This window comes from Rhinatrema bivittatum, chromosome 5, assembly GCF_901001135.1.
Source record: "Rhinatrema bivittatum chromosome 5, aRhiBiv1.1, whole genome shotgun sequence".
Classification (NCBI taxonomy): domain Eukaryota; kingdom Metazoa; phylum Chordata; class Amphibia; order Gymnophiona; family Rhinatrematidae; genus Rhinatrema; species Rhinatrema bivittatum.
In genome coordinates, this window is record NC_042619.1 from 30,862,283 (window position 1) to 30,883,024 (window position 20,742).

The 20,742-nt window shown below is 46.7% G+C and overlaps 1 protein-coding gene across 2 annotated transcripts in view; it reads right to left on the minus strand.

The window, feature by feature from the left end:
- Positions 1 to 20,742, minus strand: part of NARS2 (asparaginyl-tRNA synthetase 2, mitochondrial) — a 116,823-nt gene that overhangs the window by 76,054 nt on the left and 20,027 nt on the right. For both annotated transcript variants that reach the window (XM_029602208.1, XM_029602207.1), the window contains one exon: positions 2,283 to 2,423. In XM_029602208.1, coding sequence (XP_029458068.1) covers positions 2,283 to 2,423 — 141 coding nt within the window. The remainder of the gene's footprint in view (positions 1 to 2,282; positions 2,424 to 20,742) is intronic.

Sequence of the window (20,742 nt, forward strand, 5' to 3'; positions counted from 1 at the left end):
TTTCTCTGGTGCCCCCTAGTGGAGGCACCAGAGACTGAAAAATAAACCATTTTACAGGGTCACTAAGAGAAACCCAAACTGAAACCATGTAGGTATTGTACATGGCTGAAGAACTGGAAAAAGTACAAAATAAAATCAGAAACTATCATCGGCTGTGTCTTATTTCTTTCCATTCTCTAAGGTGCTATAATAGAGTGCAGCAAAAAAAGAGGAGGAGGGGGTGACTGGCAAGAGAAGCTTTGGGGTTACTCTCGCTAGCAGCCACAGAAAGGTGTGCTACTAATTGGGAGACACAGCTAAAGCTAATAAGAGACTGCACGGAAATCAGCATGGCTCTTAAACACTACATTTCAATCAATCAGATGGAGAGAGAAGGAGAGCCAGGTGGGGAGACAGGAGAAAGGACTTGGAGAAGAGACAGCTGAGGGGGGATATGATAGAGGTCTTTAAGATCTTGAGAGGTGTTGAACGAGTAGATGTGAATCGGTTATTTACACTTTCGAATAATAGAAGGACTAGGGGGCATTCCATGAAGTTAGCAAGTAGCACATTTAAGACTAATCTGAGAAAATTCTTTTTCACTCAATGCACAATAAAGCTCTGGAATTTGTTGCCAGAGGATGTGGTTAGTGCAGTTAGTGTAGCTGGGTTCAAAAAAAGGTTTGGATAAGTTCTTGGAGGAGAAGTCCATTAACAGCTATTAATCAAGTTTACTTAGGGAATAGCCACTGCTATTAATTGCATCAGTAGCATGGGATCTTCTTAGTGTTTGGGTACTTGCCAGGTTCTTGTGGCCTGGTTTGGCCTCTGTTGGAAACAGGATGCAGGGCTTGATGGACCCTTGGTATGACCCAGCATGGCAAGTTCCTATGTTCTTAACCAAACCCAGATGCAGAGATGTCCATATTCCGTGGTGAGGGATGTTTTTGTACCTGCAACAAGGTCTAACTGGCAAGTATGTTTCATATGGTCCTACTGAAATTGGCTAGCCCACATCTGTTTACCTTACTGGGGAAATCCTGGAGTCTCAGGAAGTTAACTGAAAGCTACAAGTGTAAAGAGAAGACTGATATCTGGAAGAAAGTCATTTTACTGTAAATGTCCGGCTCTGAGCAGCGTGTTCCAGAGAACTGTCAGCAGGCACCTATGCACTGGCCTGTGACATCATATATTTCTATCCATATAAAGGCAGATAGACAGACAGACACACCGTGTTGCTTTTGTTCCTCCAGTTATTACCTGTGAATTTTTCCCACCATCTCCATCACTCCTCTGGCACTGGAGAATGAAGTCCAAGGTTTTTTGGGTTTTTTTAGTAACACTTCCTTAGATTTCAGGACCCTGTTATCTCTCTTTTTACCTCTCTCCTGTCCCACCAACTATTCCATTATCTATGTGTCCCAGACCTCAGACCTGGGCCTTCTCTCTCTACACTCATTCCGCTGGGGGGTCTGATCGTAGTAACACAGGGAAAACAATGGCAGAAAAAGACACAAATGCCTCATCCAGTCTGCCCAGAAAGGTTTTTTTAGGGTCATAACTGCTGCTCTATGCAGGTTATTCTCACACCTTTCCCTAAGGTTTAGAACTGTCTCTCCATGCATTTTACCCCAGTGATTCATTACTATCCTAGGGATCCTCTGTGCTTATCCCCCCTCCCCATCTTTATGCTGATAACTCCCAGATCAACCTCTCTGCATCAGAACGTTTACCCCCAAGTCAAGTCAAAATCTGAGCCTGTTTCTCAAGCATCGCTGCCTGGATGTCCCATTGCTACTTTTTTAAACTTAACATGGCCAAGACAGAACTTCTCATCTTTCCTCCCAAACAGACTTCATCCTTCTTTCTTCAAGGATAAGACTGTCATCCTCCCAGGCCCCCCTCAGCCTGCAGCCTTGGCAAGTGTCATCGATTTTTCTCTCTCCTTCTCTGCACGCATTAAAAAAAACCCCCACGACTAAAATGTGTTTTATATCAATCTTAGCACCAAAATGCATCCCGTCATTTCCAAACCCTTATCCATCCTCCCATCGTGCTCCATTTAGACCAGTGCAACCTGCTCGTTACAGGTCTCCCACTGAACGACCTATCTCCATCGCATCTTCTTCACTACTCAGCTAGGCCACCTAGCTTCCCTCCAGTGCTGGTGCAACCATGAAACCCTTCTTCGAGTCACTCTGTTGGCTCCCCACATGAAGTTCAAGCTTCTCCAACTCACCTACAAATATGCCAAGCCCTCCGAACACTTACATACAAGTTGGTGAAAAGGCGAGGTGCGTTACCTGGAAATACGAGTGAATGGCTGCAGTGGCTTCGCTGCGTATCCTCAGCAGAGAGCTGAACAAGTTGGTTCTGCACCGCAAATGAGGAAACTGCCTGACGTAGTCTGCGGCGTGCCTCTCTCTTAACTTAAATGGAAATGCCTGCAATTAAAAAAAATTTTTTTTTTTTTTTTAATTTCTCTTATTTTCTGCAAAATCCAGCAAAAAGCCATTTGGTGCAGATTCCAAGTTAAGGCACATAAAACAACATAAAAGAAAAACGTAATCATCCCTAAAACAATCAAATGCATAGTTCTAATTTATAACTCATTACATAAATGCCTAAAAAACCCCTCAAAAAAAACTGCCTTAATCATTTTCCTAAAATGTGAATAGCAGAGTTGCTTACTTGTAAAAGGTGTTCTCCCAGGACAGCAGGATGTTAATCCTCACATATGGGTGACATCATCAGATGGAGCCCTGCCACGGAACACTTTTGTCAAAGTTTCTAGAACTTTGACTGGCACCACCGAGCATGCCCAGCATAGCACCAACCATGCAGCCAGCAGGGGTCCCCCCCTTCAGTCTCGTTTGTAGCAAAAGTACGAGCGAAAAATAAAATAATAAAACGTAAGCGAACCCAACTCTGCGGGCGGGGTTCATAAGGACTAACATCCTGCTGTCCTGGGAGAACACCTTTTACAGGTAAGCAACTCTTTCTCCCAGGACAAGCAGGATGGTAATCCTCACATGTGGGTGAATAGCAAGCTACAGGCTGAGTCATACGTATGAGGCCAAGCAACACTGAATATGTGCAACAGGCAAAACAACTGGGGGTGCTGTTGGCAAGGATGAGGCAGCCTGAATTCACAGCGGGTCGAGGTAGGACGAGTTGGGTTCCTATACTGGAAACAAATTTCTTAAGACAGACTGGCCAAAGATGGAATTATAAGAAACTGCCATACTGGGTCAGACCAAGGGTCCATGAAGCCCAGCATCCTGTTTCCAACAGTGGCCAATCTAGGCAACAAGAACCTGGCAATTACCCAAACACTAAGTCTATTCCATGTAACCATTGCTAATAATAGCAGTGGCTATTTTCTAAGTCAACTTAATTAATAGCAGGTAATGGACTTCTCCTCCAAGAACTTATCCAATCCTTTTTTAAAAACAGCTACACTAACTGCACTAATCACATCCGCTGGCAACAAATTCCAGAGTTTAACTGTGCGTCGAGTGAAAAAGAACTTTCTCGGATTAGTTTTAAATGTGCCACATGCTAACGTCATGGAGTGCCCCCTAGTCTTTTTATTATCCGAAAGAGTAAATAACAGATTCACATCTATCTGTTCTAGACCTCTCATGATCTTAAAGACCTCTATCATATCTCCCCCTCAGCAGTCTCTTCTCCAAGCTGAACAGCCCTAACCTCTTTAGTCTTTCCTCATAGGGGAGCTGTTCCATCCCCTTTATCATTTTGGTTGCCCTTCTCTGTACCTTCTCCATCGCAATTATATCTTTTTTGAGATGCAGCGACCAGAATTGTACCCAGTATTCAAGGTGCTGTCTCACCATGGAGCGATACGGAGGCATTATGACATTTTCCGTTTTATTCACCATTCCCTTCCTAATAATTCCCAACATTCTGTTTGCTTTCCTGACTGCCACAGCACACTGAACCGACAATTTCAATGTGTTATCCACTATGACACCTAGATCTCTTTCTTGGGTGGTAGCTCATAATATGGAACCCAACATTGTGTAACTATAGCATGGGTTATTTTTCCCTGTATGCATTACCTTGCACTTATCCACATTAAATTTCATCTGCCATTTGGATGCCCAATTTTCCAGTCTCAGAAGGTCTACCTGCAATTCATCACAATCTACTTGTGATTTAACTACTCTGAACAATTTTGTATCATCTGCAAATTTGTTTACTTCACTCGTCGTATTTCTTTCCAGATCATTTATAAATATATTGAAAAGTACGGGTCCCAATACAGATCCCTGAGGCACTCCACTGCCCACTCCCTTCCACTGAGAAAATTGTCCATTTAATCCTACTCTCTGTTTCCTATCTTTTAGCCAGTTTGTAATCCACGAAAGGATATCGCCACCTATCCCATGATTTTTTATTTTTCCTAGAAGTCTCTCATGAGGAACTTTGTCAAATGCCTTCTGAAAATCCAAGTACACTACATCTACAGGTTCACCTTTATCCACATGTTTATTAACTCCTTCAAAAAAGTGAAGCAGATTTGTGAGGCAAGACTTGCCTTGGGTAAAGCCATGCTAACTTTGTTCCATTAAACCATGTCTTTCTATATGTTCTGTGATTTTGATGTTTAGAATAATTTCCACTATTTTTCCTGGCACTGTAGTCAGGTTAACCAGTCTGTAGTTTCCCAGATCGCCCCTGGAGCCTTTTTAAATATGGGGGTTACATTAGCTATCCTCCAGTCTTCAGGTACAATGGATGGTTTTAATGGCAGGTTACAAATGTTTACTAATAGGTCTGAAATTTCATTTTTTAGTTCCTTCAGATCTCTGGGGTGTATACCATCCACTCCAGGTGATTTACTACTCTTAAGTTTGTCAATCAGGTCTACCACATCTTCTAGGTTCACCGTGATTTGGTTCAGTCCATCTGAATCATTACCCATGAAAATCTTCTCCATTACGGGTACCTCCCCAACATCCTCTTCAGTAAACACCGAAGCAAAGAAATCATTTAATCTTTCCGCGATGGCCTTATCTTCTCTAAGTGCCCCTTTAACCCCTCGATCATCTAACGGTCCAACTTTCTGCTTTGGATATATTTTTTAAAGTTTTTACTGTGAGTTTTTGCCTCTACGACCAACTTCTTTTCAAATTCTCTCTTAGCCTGTCTTATCAATATCTTACATTTAACTTGCCAAGGCTTATGCATTATCCTATTTTCTTCTGTTGGATCCTTCTTCCAGTTTTTGAATGAAGATCTTTTGGCTAAAATAGCTTCTTTCACCTTCCCTTTTAACCATGCCAGTGATAGATTTGCCTTCTTTCCACCTTTTTTAATGTGTGGAATACATCTGGACTGTGCTTCTAGGATAGTAGTTTTTAACAATGACCACGCCTCTTGCACACTTTTTACCTTTGTAGCTGTTCCTTTCAGTTTTTTTCTAACTATTTTTCTCATTTTATCAAAGTTTCCCTTTTGAAAGTTTAGCATGAGAGCCGTGGATTTGCTTACTGTCCCCCTTCCAGTCATTAATTCAAATTTGATCATATTTTGATCACTACTGCCAAGCGGCCCCACCACTGTTACCTCTCTCCTGTTGCCCAGCCTTTTCCAGGCAGTAGTGAGCTGCGAAGGTGTGGAGAGAGCTCCATGTCACAGCTCTGCAGATGTTAGCAATCGGTGCTGAACGGTAGTGTGCTACTGACGTTGCCATTGCTCTGACTTGAGTGTGCCTTCACTCGCCCCTGTAGTGGAAGGCCTGCTTGTTGGCAACAGAATGCCATGCAGTCTGCCAACCAGTTTGACAGTGTTTGCTTGCCCACCGCATTCCCAAGTTTGTTCTTATCAAAAGGTACAAAGAGTTGGGTGGACTTCCTGTGGCCTGTAGTGCGGTCTAAGTAAAATGCAAGAGCACGCTTACAGTCCAAGGTGAGAAGAGCTCACTCACCTGGGTGAGCGTGAGGTCTTGGAAAGAAAGTGGGCAAGACTATGGACTGATTTAAATGGAAATCAGTTACCACCTTAGGAAGGAATTTAGGGTGAGTGCAGAGAACCACCCGGTCATGGAGGAACCTTGTGTAGGGTGAGTAGATCACAAGGGCCTATAACTCACTCACCCTGCGAGCAGACGTGATGAATACTAGGAAAAGTATTTTCCGTGTAAGGTATCTGAGTTCTCAGGAGTGCATGGACTCAAAAGAAATGTGCATGAGCCGTGCGAGTACGACATTGAGGTCCCCTGCCACGACCGGTGGCCGTAGAGGAGGCTTAAGCTGTACTAAGCCTCTCATGAAGTAACTCACCAGGGGTTGAGCCGTTATCGGGGCATCCCCTATTCCTTGATGGTAAGCAGAGATGGCACTAAGGTGCACTCGGATAGATGATATCTGGAACCAGATTCCGAGAGGTGCCAGAGATAATCCAAAAACCTCGATGTGGGGCAAGAATAGGGATCCAAGCCCTTCTGTGTGCACCACAAGGTAAATCTCTTCCATTTAGAGCAGTAGGATTTCTGCGTGGAAGGCTTCCGTGAAGCTACTAGGACTTGAAATATGTCACTTGAAATGCTGAGTGGTTGTAGTATCATCCTTTCAAAATCCAGGCAGTCAGAGAGAGTGACTGGAGGTTCGGGTGACGTAACTTGCTGTGATTCTGTGTTATGAGGTTGGGCAATGTGCCCAGGCGAATAGGGTCCTGGACAGAAAGGTCGCAAAATATGGGAAACCAAATTTGGCGCGGCCAATATGGAGCTATGAGAATCATTAAGCCCCGGTCCTGTTGTAGCTTCACGAGAGTCTTGCTTATTAGCGGAATCGGAGGATACGCATCAAGCAGTCCTTTGTTCCAGGGATGGGCGAAGGCATCCCTGGCTGGTGCATGCCGGTCCCTGTGCAGGGAGCAGAAGTTTTCCACTTTGTGGTTCTGACTGGATGCAAAGAGGTCGATGGTCGGATAACCCCACCAGTGGAAGATTTTGCTCGCAACCAAGGGATCCAGAAACCATTCCTGGGGCTGGAAACGACGATGGAGGTGGTCTGCCATGCATGCTGAGTGCCCACTAGATAGGTGGCTCGCAGAAGAATGGAATGCGACAGGGCCCAGGCCCAAATCTGCGCCGCCTCCTGGCAAAGCAGATAAGACCCCCTGGCCCCCTGTTTGTTCAGGTACCACATTGCAACTTGGTTGTCTGTTTGAATCAGGACAACTTTGTTGTAGACGTAATCCTGAAATGCATAAAGGGTGTACCGCATCGCTCGAAGCTCCAGAAAATTGATTTGATGGGTCGCTTCGGCTTTTGTCCAAGTCCCTTGAGTCTGAAAGTCTTTGATGTGGGCTCCCCAACGTAGGTTGGAGGCGTCAGTGGTTAAGGACACCTGGAGCCGGTTGCTGGAAAGGAAGACCCATTTGTAAGTTGTCTTTGTGTGTCCACCAGGCAAGGGACAGACGAAGCTGGCTGGTTATGTTTACCAGGGACGACAGCGGCTGAGTAGCTTGTCACCACTGGGCTTTCAGTCCATTGGGTCACTCTCATGGCCAGAAGTGCCACAGGAGTGACATGGACTGTTGATGCCATGTGGCCGAGCAACCTGAGTAGCTTGCCAGCTGAGGCTCTTTTTCGACAGCGGATAAAGTTGGCAAGGTTGGACAGCGTAATCGCACGGTCATTGGGTAAGAATGCTTTGGACAGTGTCATGTCTAGGTCTGCTCCTATAAAGGAGAGAAGATGAGACTGTGCCAATTGGGATTTGGGGTAATTTATTAGAAATCTCAATGAGTTTAGAAGCCTTATGGTGAGACCGAGAGAGTCGAGGGCTCCTTGTTTTGACTGGCTTTTTATGAGCCAGTCTTCCAGGCATGGAAAGACATGTATGCTTCAGCTGTGTAACTGCGCAGCCACGACTGCCAGGCACTTCGTAAAGACTCGAGGCACCGAAGCTAGGCCAAATGGTAGTACTTTGTATTGATAGTGAATGCAGACCACCACAAATCGCAGATATTTGCGATGAAGCAGGGATATCGCAATATGGGCGTATGCATCTTGCAGGTCCAGAAAGCAGAGCCAATCCCCTTGTTGAAGTAGAGGAAGCATGGTGCCCAGGGATACCATCCTGAACCGTTCCTTGCGAAGAAATGTATTCAAGGCACAGAGGTCCAGAATAAGCTGGAGGCCGCCGGTCTTTTTTGGAATTAGGAAATATCTGGAGTTGAACCCTTTTCCCTGCTGATTTGGTGGAACCGGTTCCACGGCTCTGATCGACAGAAGGGTTGAGAGCTCTGACTCAAGTTTCCCTGTGTGGTCGTCCCAGCTCCAGGATGGAATGGGTGGGAAGGCCGGGGGTGTTTTTTAAAAATTTAGACGGTAACCGTGGGTTACGATGGACAGTACCCATTGGTCCGTGGTGATTGGATGCCAATTTGTTGCAAAGTGGCACAGGCAGCTCCCCACTGGAACATGGCTGCTGCTCTCTGGAAAAAGAGTCAAAAGCCAGATGCGGGGCCAGCTTGTGGAGTTGTTCTAGTTTGGCGCGCATGTCCCCTCTGAGGTGCCCGAGCCGGTTGTGCACAGGACATAAGAGGGTAATATCTGCGTGGCCTGTAGAATTGTTTCTTGGGTTCTCTACGCTAGGCCCTGGGGAGACAGTTGACAACCGGCGCAGGGTCTCATGATGGTCCTTTAACTGGGCCATTGTGTCCTGGATCTTATTCCCGAACAGGTTGTCTCCTGTACAGGGTAGATCTGCCAGTTTGTCCTGCACTTCGGGGCGTAGGCCTTAAGCCAGGCCCATAGTCTAGCACGGATGCCCACTGCCAAGATTCTGGATGCTGTTTCAAAAGAATCATAGGCAGCTCTTACTTCATGTTTACCTATCTCCATTCCTTTTTGTAGGATGGAGAACAAGGCTTCTTGTTGTTACTGTTGTAGTATCTCCGCAATCTCCTGGACTTGTTTCCAGAAATTTCTATTATATTGGGTCATGTATAGTTGATATGCTGCAATTTGCGATATCAACATGGACCCTTGGAAAATTCTTCATCCCAACGCATCCACTGCTTTCTGTTCCATACCGGGAGGAGCAGAGGAATGTGGGCATGATCGTTTAGCCTTATGTGGATAAGTGCAAGGTGACGCATATAGGGAAAAATAACCCATGCTATAATTACACAATGTTGGGTTCCATATTAGGTGCTACAACCCAAGAAAGAGATCTAGGTGTCATAGTGGATAACACATTGAAATAGTCGGTGCAGTGTGCTGCGGCAGTCAAAAAAAGCAAACAGAATGTTGGGAATTATTAGAAAAGGAATGATGAATAAAACGGAAAATGTCATAATGCCTCTGTATCGCTCCATTGTGAGACCGCACCTTGAATACTGTGTACAATTCTGGTCGCCGCATCTCAAAAAAGATATAATTGCGATGGAGAAGGTACAGAGACGGGCTACCAAAATGATAAGGGGAATGGAACAACTCCACTATGAGGAAAGACTAAAGAGGTTAGGACTTTTCAGCTTGGAGAAGAGACGACTGAGTAGGGATATGATAGAGGTGTTTAAAATCATGAGAGGTCTAGAACGGGTAGATGTGAATCGGTTATTTACTCTTTCGGATAGTAGAAAGACTAGGGGGCACTCCATGAAGTTAGCATGAGGCACATTTAAAACTAATCGGAGAAAGTTCTTTTTTACTCAACGCACAATTAAACTCTGGAATTTGTTGCCAGAGAATGTGGTTCGTGCAGTTAGTATAGCTGTGTTTAAAAAAGGATTGGATGGAAGTCACGTGATGTGGTGAACGGGATCGGACGTCTCTGAACCCGCTCCGGCCGCCCAGGCTCCCCTTCTCCTCCACTAGCCGGTCAAACCCGCTTTAAAGCCGCCTCTTCGTACTGACACGCGCAGCTTATGTCGATTGCCTCCTTCATGTCAAAGACGCCCTCGCCCATGCCTCCCAAGTTGGCGAAACGCGAGAAAGATAAAAGCAAGGGGCCGGAGCCTAAGATGGCGCCCGCAGTGGTGGAAAAGGTGACGGACGTAAATTTGCCGGTTATTGCATCGCCATCCCTCACAGTAACCGAAATCAAAGATGCAGTATTAGCGGCTTTGGACTGCAAACTAACCGGTATATCGGACCAAATCGGGGCTCTCCGAGAGGTCCTTACCGATTTTACTCCGCGGCTCAGCCACGTGGAGGAGCGGACGTCCGCGATGGAGGATGACATTACAGCGCTTCAGGGGAAAGTGAGTACCCTTGATCACTTGCTCCAGGACCAGATTGCAAAGACCGACGATCTCGAGAACCGGGCGCGCAGATCTAATATCCGGTGCCTGGGTGTCCCTGAAACGGTGGAAGAAGCTTTACTTCGGCCCTCCCTTCTAAAATGGCTGCCTGAAGCTCTAGGCCTACCGGAGTTGGAAGGGGTGCTGGAAATTGAGCGGGCACATCGCGTGGGCGCCAGGGGCCCCGATCCGTCGCGGCCCAGAGTGGTCATCATGAAAATCTTTAACTTTCACCATAAGCAATTGATAATGCAGGCTGCAAGGAAATGTGGCACAATACAGTTCCAGGGCGCAAACGTCCGTTTGGCACCGGACTATTCAGCAAGGGTGGCAGCCCTGCGTCGGGCGTTTGCTCCAGTGTGTAGCAAGATAATTGAGAAAAATATGCGCTTTACAATGCAATTCCCAGCCAAGCTGCGAATCCATTACGAAGGAAAATGGCTTACTTATGCAACAGTCGAGGAAGCAGCGAAATTTCTTGATTCTTTAAATACGGGTTCCTGAGCTGCTATTTTACACAGCGGTATTACTACCATATGGAGGAGGAGGGGGAGTCCTGGGACGCCGAGCACTCATGTTTGACTCCATTACCCTGACCTATGTGTCTGGGAGGGTACTCTGTTGTTGGGGATATGGGGGAGGGGGTGGGGGTAGGGCACTGGTATCGTTTGCTATGTGTATGTCTCTGAAGCATTGCTTTCTTTTTTCACTATGGTTTGTTGGTGTGAGGGCATTTTTGCTTAGGCGAGTCCTACAACAGGTATGGGAGGGTGAGTTAGGCTGGGAGCTTGCCCTTCTGTCCATTAGCATGATATCATGGTTTCTGGGTCCTGCTGGCAACAATGGGTAGTAAGTGCAGGATAATTTCCTGGAACGTAGATGGCTTGGGCACCCCTATTAAGAGAAAGAAAGTTTTCCAGCATTTGAAGCGGTTAAAGGTGGGGATAGCATGTCTTCAGGAAACCCACTTAAATGTGGCAGAAAGTAAGAAACTTTGCAGGGAGTGGGCCGCTGCTTGCTATTTCTCTGAAGCGAAAGGGAAAAAAGGGGGTGTGGCACTACTAATAAACAAGAATGTGCCCTTTACCTTTGTTAGGGAACTGAAAGACCCTGATGGTCGGTTCTTACTTGTTATCGGCACCTTAGCGGGCAAAATGGTAACCCTTGGTACTCTGTATGCCCCGAATGTGCCCGATCCCCTATTTGTTACCAAGGTGGTCAATTTGTTATTAACCAACGCACAGGGTGATATCCTTCTCACTGGTGACTTTAATAGTGTATTTCAAGCTGAACTGGATAAATCCAATATCCCAAAAAGTTTTAAGCAAACCACAGACTCAGGGGTTTGTCAGTTTTCCACGCGACTGGGCCTCTTGGATGTGTGGCGTCTGCTCCACCCGGGGGCAAGAGAGTACACTCACGTATCCAGGGCGCATGCTACCATGTCCAGACTGGATTACATATTGCTTCCTAGATCTGTGTTTGATAGGGTGGATAACGCACATATTGAGTCTATTGTGATTGCGGATCATGCCCCGGTGTGGGTAGACCTCTGGCTCTCGACTATTAAGGGGGGACAAAAGACATGGCGTTTCCCTGGGTCTTTACATACAGACAAGGAGTTCCACACTTACTTGCAAAGGAAGTGGGAGGATTTTGCACAGGCAAATGAGCAGCATCGGAGCAATCCCGCGCTGTTTTGGGAAACGAGCAAGGTGGTTCTCAGGGGGGAAGTGATAGCCTATTCTATTGCACAGCGGAAAAAGCTAAATGCCCGTATTTTACAATTAGACTCGCAACTTCAGGATGCTCAGCGCTTATTAGCGCAATCTCCTTCTCAGTCCCATAAAGAGGCATATAAAGCGTGCCTTCTTGCCCTAAACTCTCATCTTCACCTCCGGGCACAGAAATCGTTAAAGGCCTCTGACCAATTTTTCTTTCAGTATGGGAACAAATCCAGTAAATTACTGGCTAGGATGGTGGCTTTAAAACGGAGGAAGACTTTTATAGGGGGTCTCAAAAATCATCTGGGCCACTCTGTTACTTCCTGTAAGGATATTTGTACTGTACTATGTCAGTTTTATGAAAACTTATATACGGAAGACAGGAAGGGGGGTAAGGCTGAGGAAGAGGCGTTTTTCCAGGGTCTTCAGCTGCCTCAGGTCCCGGAGGATAAATGGGATTTTCTTAGTAGGCCCATTACTGCCGGCGAGGTCCGAGGGGTTATTCAGGCAGGGAAGAACCACAAATCTCCGGGACCTGATGTGTTCACCCTAGAATATTACAAAATTCTCAGCTCTTCTCTGGTGGACCCTCTCGCGGCTTTCTACAATCAGGCCTGCGAAACAAATAGTTTTCCCCCGCAATTCAATACGGCGTACATTACTGTCCTACCTAAACCGGGGAAAGACGCTACTTTAGCGTCCTCCTATCGCCCTATATCTCTCTTAAACTGCGACTTGAAACTGTACGCCAGGATTTTGGCAATAAGAATGAACTCCGTTTTGCCCTCTATCATCTCCCCTTACCAGGCGGGTTTTGTGGGCGGCAGAAATGCGGGAGGCCATGTCATCAGGCTGCTCTCTGCCATAGAAACATCACACTATTATAATATTGAATCGATGGCAGTGGGGTTCGACTCAGAAAAGGCCTTTGATCGGGTCTCCTGGGACTATATGTTTTCGGTCCTTCGGCGCTTTGGGTTCCCTAACCAGCTGATACAAGCGATCTCAATTTTATATAAGCGACCACTATCTCACATTGTGGCGAATGATACCATCTCAGATGCATTTTGTGTTGCGCGTGGTGTGCGGCAGGGGTGCCCATTGTCCCCTATATTATACATTTTGACTCTGGATCCCCTATTATGGAAACTGGCTGAATCCCCTCTTATTCAAGGTCTTCATTACAAACAAGGGTTGTTTAAAGTGGCGGCTTTTGCCGATGACATGTTAGTTTTCCTGTGCAATCCTGCTGTTTCGCTTCCCCATGTTTTACGCTTACAAGCCCTGTTTGGGGAATTTGCTGGGTTAAAAATTAATGTGGAAAAATCTGAGGCTTTGGATATCCTGGGGACCTTACAATCCACCTGGTCCGGGGCTTTTCCCTTAAAGTGGGTAACTGCTTCTTTAAAGTATTTAGGCATTCATATACCTGCTTCCCCTAGTCAGTTGTATGGGTTAAATGTTACTCCTATGAAGCGGAAAATGCTTAAAAATCTCTTGGTCTGGCGGGATTTGCCACTGTCCCTTTCAGGGAAACTCCTGTTAGTAAAAATGATGGAAATTTCTAAATGGTTGTACCTTTTTCATATGCTACCGGTTTGGCTCCGGAAACAGGATGTTAAAGACATCAATAAGGGGCTACAGCAATATCTCTGGAATGGCAAGAAGGCCCGTATACCTCTAAAAATGTTAATGTTACCTAAAGGTCAGGGGGGACTCAATTGTCCGGACATAGAACGCTATAATTATGCATGTTTGACACGCCATCTTCGAGACTGGGTATGTCATACGACTTTGTACTCCCCTATGGACCATTACACAGCTTGGTTGTCGCCGCATGCTCCAGGTGCTACTCTGCACCTTTCAGACTCTTTACTTCCCAAATTAATAAGTGGCAGTGTGGTGGTACGGCCTATACGCCAGATGTGGCACTCACTATGTAAGCAGTTCAAGGTGCCTCCGGGATCGTCATCTTGTTTACCTATACGGGGATATAAACTATTTCCACCTGGCATGACGCAATTGATCTTTTGGACGTGGACAACTAAAGGCTTACACAGTATGCTGCAATTGATTACCCAGGAGACCGGTCAATTTCAGATTTGCAGTTTCCAGGACTTAACGGATAAGTTTGCGGTTCCAAACACTGACTTTTACGGCTATTTACAGCTTCGACATTTTATGTTGGAAGAGCAAAAGGCGAATCCGGCTTTCGCCCACGGACACAAAGTGCGGGACTTTCTAATGGGGGAAGACGGGAAACGTCAGTCCGCCTCACAATATTACCTAGCGCTGACGAAGTTGCCTCCACTACAGCATTTGGACAGGGTCGCGGCGAGGTGGAATAAGAGCTTACCCCAGGATATATCTTCAAAAGATTTGCAAGACTGTTTTCTTTCTATACCTCGGCTGGTGGCCAATGTCACTCTTCGTGATCAGGCCTATAAGTTTTTGCATCAAGCCTTTTACTCTCAGTGTCAAGCTTATTACATGGGACTTACCAAAGATAGGCAATGTACTAGATGTACTGCTGGGCATCCAGACTTCTACCACTGCTTTTGGACCTGTCCAACAGTGCAGGTCTTCTGGACGTCTCTACAGAGGCTGGTTTGTTCCATGTGGGGCATTCCTCTTTCCTTGGACCCCCTTCTTTGGTTATTCGGCTTTTCCAGAAAGACAGATTCCATATTTACAAGTAGCCAACAAAGTTTTTTTCGGAAGATCATCCTCATTGCCCGGGATGCGATTCTGGCCCAATGGATACAACCAGCACCGGTTTATAACAAGGTGTGGACGGCCAAATTTCATAAACTAATGCATATGGAGCTACTGATGGCGAAGTCTGTGTCTCAAGCCAAATATACCAAAGTTCGCCTTCTCTGGCAGTCCTACATTGCACTTCTGCCAGCAGAGGACTCTGGGGTACTACCCTGATAGGGTCAAACATCATCTTGTTTTCCAGTATGTCTGAGCTTTCATGCAGGGCCTTATACCTAAATGCTTTGGGTGCCTTGTTACATCAACATGTTTATTACTTATGACTTTTTTCTCTCTGATACCAGTGCAGCGGGGATGGGGGGGGGGGGGGGGAAGTGGGTTACTGTTCTTTAGTGTATTATTAAAAAATGGTTGACAGCTGGTTATACCGTATAACCTGTGTTACGGGGGATGGACCGTAATGAGCCTATGCTAGTCCCACTTATTTGAAATTTCATATGGTACTATGTCTTACCTGATGTTCTCTCGTGTTGTTATTGCTGTTTATTTACTGACTGTTACAATAAAGATATTTACACAAAAAAAAAAAAAAAAGGATTGGATAAGTTCTTGGAGGAGAAGTCCATTACCTGCTATTAAGTTCACTTAGAGAATAGCCACTGCCATTAGCAATGGTAACATGGAATAGACTTAGTTTTTGGGTACTTGCCAGGTTCTTGTGGCCTGGATTGGCCACTGTTGGAAACAGGATGCTGGGCTTGATGTCTGACCCAGTATGGCATTTTCTTATGTTCTTATGTTCTGAGCTGATTCCACAACTACAGAGTGGTGGGGCAGCTGGCTTTTCTGAAAACCTGGGGCTTGTTGAACCAGGAGCATTTGTCTTTTTATTGACTGGAGGTACCATACCTGGATGTTCCCACAGGCGGTGCATGATGTCCAAAAGAACTTCATGTACCGGTATTTCCATTATTTCTTTTGGAGCATCTACAAATTGTAAGACCTCCAACATTTTATGGCGAGCATCTTCCTCCATGACCACTGTAAAAGGTGGTCATGGAGGCAAAGGAGAAGTTTTCTGGAGGAGATCTTCGTCTTTCCTCCGGCAGTGAAGGCTCTGAGAGAAAGTCCTCGGATGTCCGTGATGAATCATCTGAGGATGCATCGTCCCATGGATTATAGGGACTTTCTCTTTCTCCTGGTGGAGCTCCAGATGGAGGAAGCATGCTAAAGCCGAGAGAGTGGGAAGGCATTGATGGCATCAAGGGCATCGGAGCAGATGAAGTGTGCTTGGGAACCGGTAGCCACGATGGCCCTGGTATGGGCTCTGGCATGGACGGTTCCCGTGGAGGGACGTGGCTGGGAATTGATCTTTCCTCCTCCGAGGAACAGGTAGTGGAATCGGGAGCTGCGGAGGCCTCAATGGATGACTCGATGCCATCGTGTCCGGTGGCAGAGGAGTCGATAAGGCACAATGAGTGAATCGAGGCGCTCGAGGAGTGGTGCCATCATTGAGGAAGCCGGTTCCGGGGACAGTATGGGGGCCGGCACTGACAGAGACTGGAAGCCTCGTAAGGCTTTCAGCACTGCCTCTTGGACCATGCGATCCAATTCCTCCCGAGAAGCCGGCAGGAGTGGCATGGCAATCGGGGTAGGAAGCAGGCTCGGCTTTGGCACAGGTATCAGTGGGGAACGCCTAGGGGTCACGGGTCCAGAGGACTATGGGGGCTCCTCTCCCTGGGCCCTCTTTGCAGGTGGCTAGATGGAAGTCGTTGCCGCTGCAGTATCGGTGCTGGCAACGGTCGGGGACACCTGTCTGTGCCGGTGACTATGTTTCCCTTGGTGCTCGGTCCGGTCTTTCCCTGGCACCGAGGACGATGACACCGATGTCCTCGATGGAGTCGGCGACAGACAGTCAGCCTGTCCATGGTGTTCCTGGCAAGTCGTCTCAGAGGTCGACAGACCCTAGACGGTCAATAGCGCTTGAACTGGCATCGATGGAGCAGTATGTTTTGAAGCAAGCAACTGCTCCATTTTGTCCAGGTGAGCGCGATGGCCTTTGGGGGTCATTTGTGCACAACTAGGGAGGGCATCATCGAATGTCATGCAAGGGGCCTAAATACAAAACATAGACTTCATTCGGGTCCGTTATGGACATGGTCCTCGGACACTTGGGGCATTTCCTAAACCCGGTTGCCATGTTAAAATTTGGCGAGCACGCGGTCGGTGACAGTCGGGCACTGAAGCGGTAAGCCGCCGGGAACAGACCGCAAGTACCGGAAAAAACACTTACCGAGCGTCGGAGGGAACGGAGCGCGATAGGGGACCCCAATGAGGGATTTTTTAAGAAGATAAACTTCAAATAGTTCCGTGAGGAAAGTTGTGAGAAATTTCTCGCAGAGCTCCTAAACCGCGAGGCAACTGCTGCGCGGAAAGAAAAAGACTGAAGGGAGACCCCTGCTGGCTGCAGGGTTAGTGGCATGCTGGGCATGCTCGGTGTGCATGTCAAAGTTCTAGAAACTTTGACAAAAGTATTCCGTGACAGGGCTCCATCTGATGATGTCACCCATCTGTGCGGGCTACCATCCTGCTTGTCCTGGGAGAAAATCTGTACCTCCTCTTACATGATTATTCAATGAATTCCACATAATTGGAGCAGCTATTGAAAAAGCTTGCTTTCTTGTTTCTTATAATTTATAATCTCTAAAGAACAATACTTCTAACAGGGAAGGGCACAAGAAGGTTCACAAGGTTTAACTAAACCACCTAAACATGACGTCTCATCATGTACTTCCTTATGCACCAAAGTTAGCACTTTAAACTGCAGCCTTTTTTGAATTGGCAACCAATTAAGTTTGTCGAGCATTGGGCAGGGTGAAAAGCCCACGGTACCTCGCCCCAGTCACTATCCTAGCCGTCGCAACACTCAATTCACAGCTTTAGGAAGGCCCCAGTGAAGTGCATTGCGGTATTCAAGTTTGGTTAGAACAAGAGCCTGAGCTAGCGTTCTTAAATCACCATCAGCTAGTTCGTCGTTCAACTGTCTTACCATCCATAATTTAAAAAACAGAAACGCAGATTTTGCCACTACCTTAATGTGGGGTTTTAGGTTTCATTTGGCATCAAGTACTACACCAAGACTTCATGCTTCTGACACTGCAGGAATAGAACACTGGTCAGACTCCAAATAAGTAATATTCACAACTGGATCAGATGTACCGAAGCGCATTAAAACCATTTTCTCCACGTTCAGAACCAACTGGATTCATATTTATCCAACTCTTCAGTTTATCAAGAAGATAGTGCTTAAAATATTCATTAGATACAGTATCGTCTGGATCGCACCTAATTTAAAACTGTATATCATCAGCACGAAAATAATGGCAAAAAAATAAATAATAAAGTGTTCAATACATAAACAAATATCAAATACCAGCAAACGAACACTAATGAAACAATATTATAGAACATTCAATAAAAATTTTTATTATTTATATGAATTATTCTTTTTTAAAAAACTGGTTACTAAGTAGTATAAATGAAAAAACGGTTCCAATACAATAAAGACAAAAGTAATCACAAAAAATATTTCTACAACAAAATGTTTCAAAGTTTCATGTGTGTCATTTTGAGGTCTGAATTAAAACCCCTAATTCAAGAACACAAACCACTAAGTGGCTAAGCTTAGCAGAAGATCAAACAAAGTAAATCCAGTGTTGTAAGTCTGACAAACATTAGAAAATGTGACAGTCTGGTTTAAAAAGCAGCATTGACTCAGAGCTTCAAAGTACCAATTCTTCAAAGGAACTCCATATACATAATGAATTAGGACAAAATGGCAGTCCAGTTTGAAAAGCACTGCTGACACAAAACTTCAAAGTAACGAATCTTCAACAAAAAACCCCGACAAAGGCCTTTATTGTTTCGCCCAGAAGGCATCATCAGGGGGCAAACTCTCAGTCAGATTATTCTAGCCTCAGTATGAAAAATGCATTCACCACCATTATTACAGCAGGTATTTGAACAATTTTAGCATGGGCTTACTTAAATCAGTATCAGAGCCTTCCTCCCGCTGTGAAAACAACGCGGGAACCCAAACCGAGGCTCCGCAATCCAGAACAGTAGAACAACTATAAACTGTAAGTGGGGAATTTTCATCAACATAGTCCTGGAAGCACCAACAGCTGCCTCACAAGCTGCAATCCAGGCCTCCTCCAGGCGTCACATTGATAGCTAAGTGGATACATCCTATTTAACAATGCAATATCTACATCAATATGCTAAGACCGACTGAGAAATAAAACATCTAAATTGTATTCTTATATTAAATCATTATCAGGTCGATCCAGTATCGTCCGCTCGAGGATTGCCCGTCTGTAACGTGCTCGTAGCGCACAATTCGGGCGCGCAAGGCAATTCGGCGATACAGTCTCCAGTTTCACGCGTCCGTATCGCTTCTGAAAACAGACGCATAACCCTTTCCGCACCCGGCATGTAAATGAACGAAAAAGCTGTATAATGAAGGAATTAGTTATTCCCCTGCGATACTGTAACGGGCGCTGATATTATCTCCTCCGTAACCCGCTGTTCTGCCGCGGCCTTAACCTGCTAGTTTACCGCCTCCCCCTAGTAGGAGTTAGTGTAGTGTAGGGTAAAAACATTGCTTACCCGCCCTGGTCCCGTCCGGTCTCCTGCAGCCCCGTCCGGACCGGACGGGGCTGCAGGAGACCGGACGGGACCAGGGCAAAAAAAAACAAACGAAAAAGTAGCAAGGCTCGGGCCTGCTATGGTAAGTGTAAAAAGTGTAAAAAACAAAAAACCTGTGTGTTATATAAAAAAATAAAACAATTTTAAATACCTGTCGGAGGGCCGTGGGTCCAGGCGGCCGGTGGGCGGCGGGCAGCCATCAGCGGCATCCGGTAGTCCCTTCTCCCTTCCTCCCTCCCTCCCCTGCCTGGATGAGCGCCAAAATCGCACGGGCGGGTCGGCAGCGGGGGGGCGGCAGCAGGATCCGGGAGCGGCGGGTAGGCAGCAGCGGGGTCCGGGGGGGTAGCGGCAGCGGGGTCCGGGGGGGGGGCAGCGGCAGCGGGGTCCGGGGGTGGCAGCGAGATCCGGGGAGCCAGCAGCGGCAGCATGTTCGATCGAGCAGGCAGGTAGGTGGCAAAGTAAAGATGGCCGCCTGCACGGGAAAATCGTGCAATTGGCCGCTGAAGACGTGACGTCACGACGTTTGGCGTCACGGGGTGTGACGTCACGTCTTCAGCGGCCAATTGCACGATTTTCCCGTGCAGGCGGCCATCTTTACTTTGCCACCTACCTGCCTGCTCGATCGAACATGCTGCCGCTGCTGGCTCCCCGGATCTCGCTGCCACCCCCGGACCCCGCTGCTGCCGCCCCCCCCCCCCCCCCCGCTGCCGACCCGCCCGTGCAATTTTGGCGCTCATCCAGGCAGGGGAGGGAGGGAGGAAGGGAGAAGGGACTACCGGATGCCGCTGATGGCTGCCCGCCGCCCACCGGGACCCACGGCCCTCCGACAGGTATTTAAAATTGTTTTATTTTTTTATATAACACACAGGTTTTTTGTTTTTTACACTTTTTAAACTTTTTTACACTTCCTGGTGCCTGTCATTTCAAATGTCATTTGAAATGACAGGTACCAGCGCACCCAGGTTACTGTATAGGCGCTGTTACAGCGCCTATACAGTAAAATGGGTTGCGCAGGCATAACCCTTCCCTAACGCTTCACAGCCGCGGCATGCATTTGCATGCGATTAGAGGAGAGTATCGGGGAGTTAGTGAAGAGAACTGTGCGTGCAGGGAGGAAGGGTGCGCCTGACACTGCCGCACTGTTTTTACCGCGGCCTTACTGGATCGAGCCGTATATGGTTTCTGGCTGCAGCCCTGGCATTAATGTAACCGTAACTAAGAGCAGTGGAATTAGCATGCAAGCATTGAGTTACATCAGTTTCACTCTGCTCTGGATGCATAACGCAGCACTTTCGCTTATTATATTGATTTAAGGACTTATGAAGGTCAT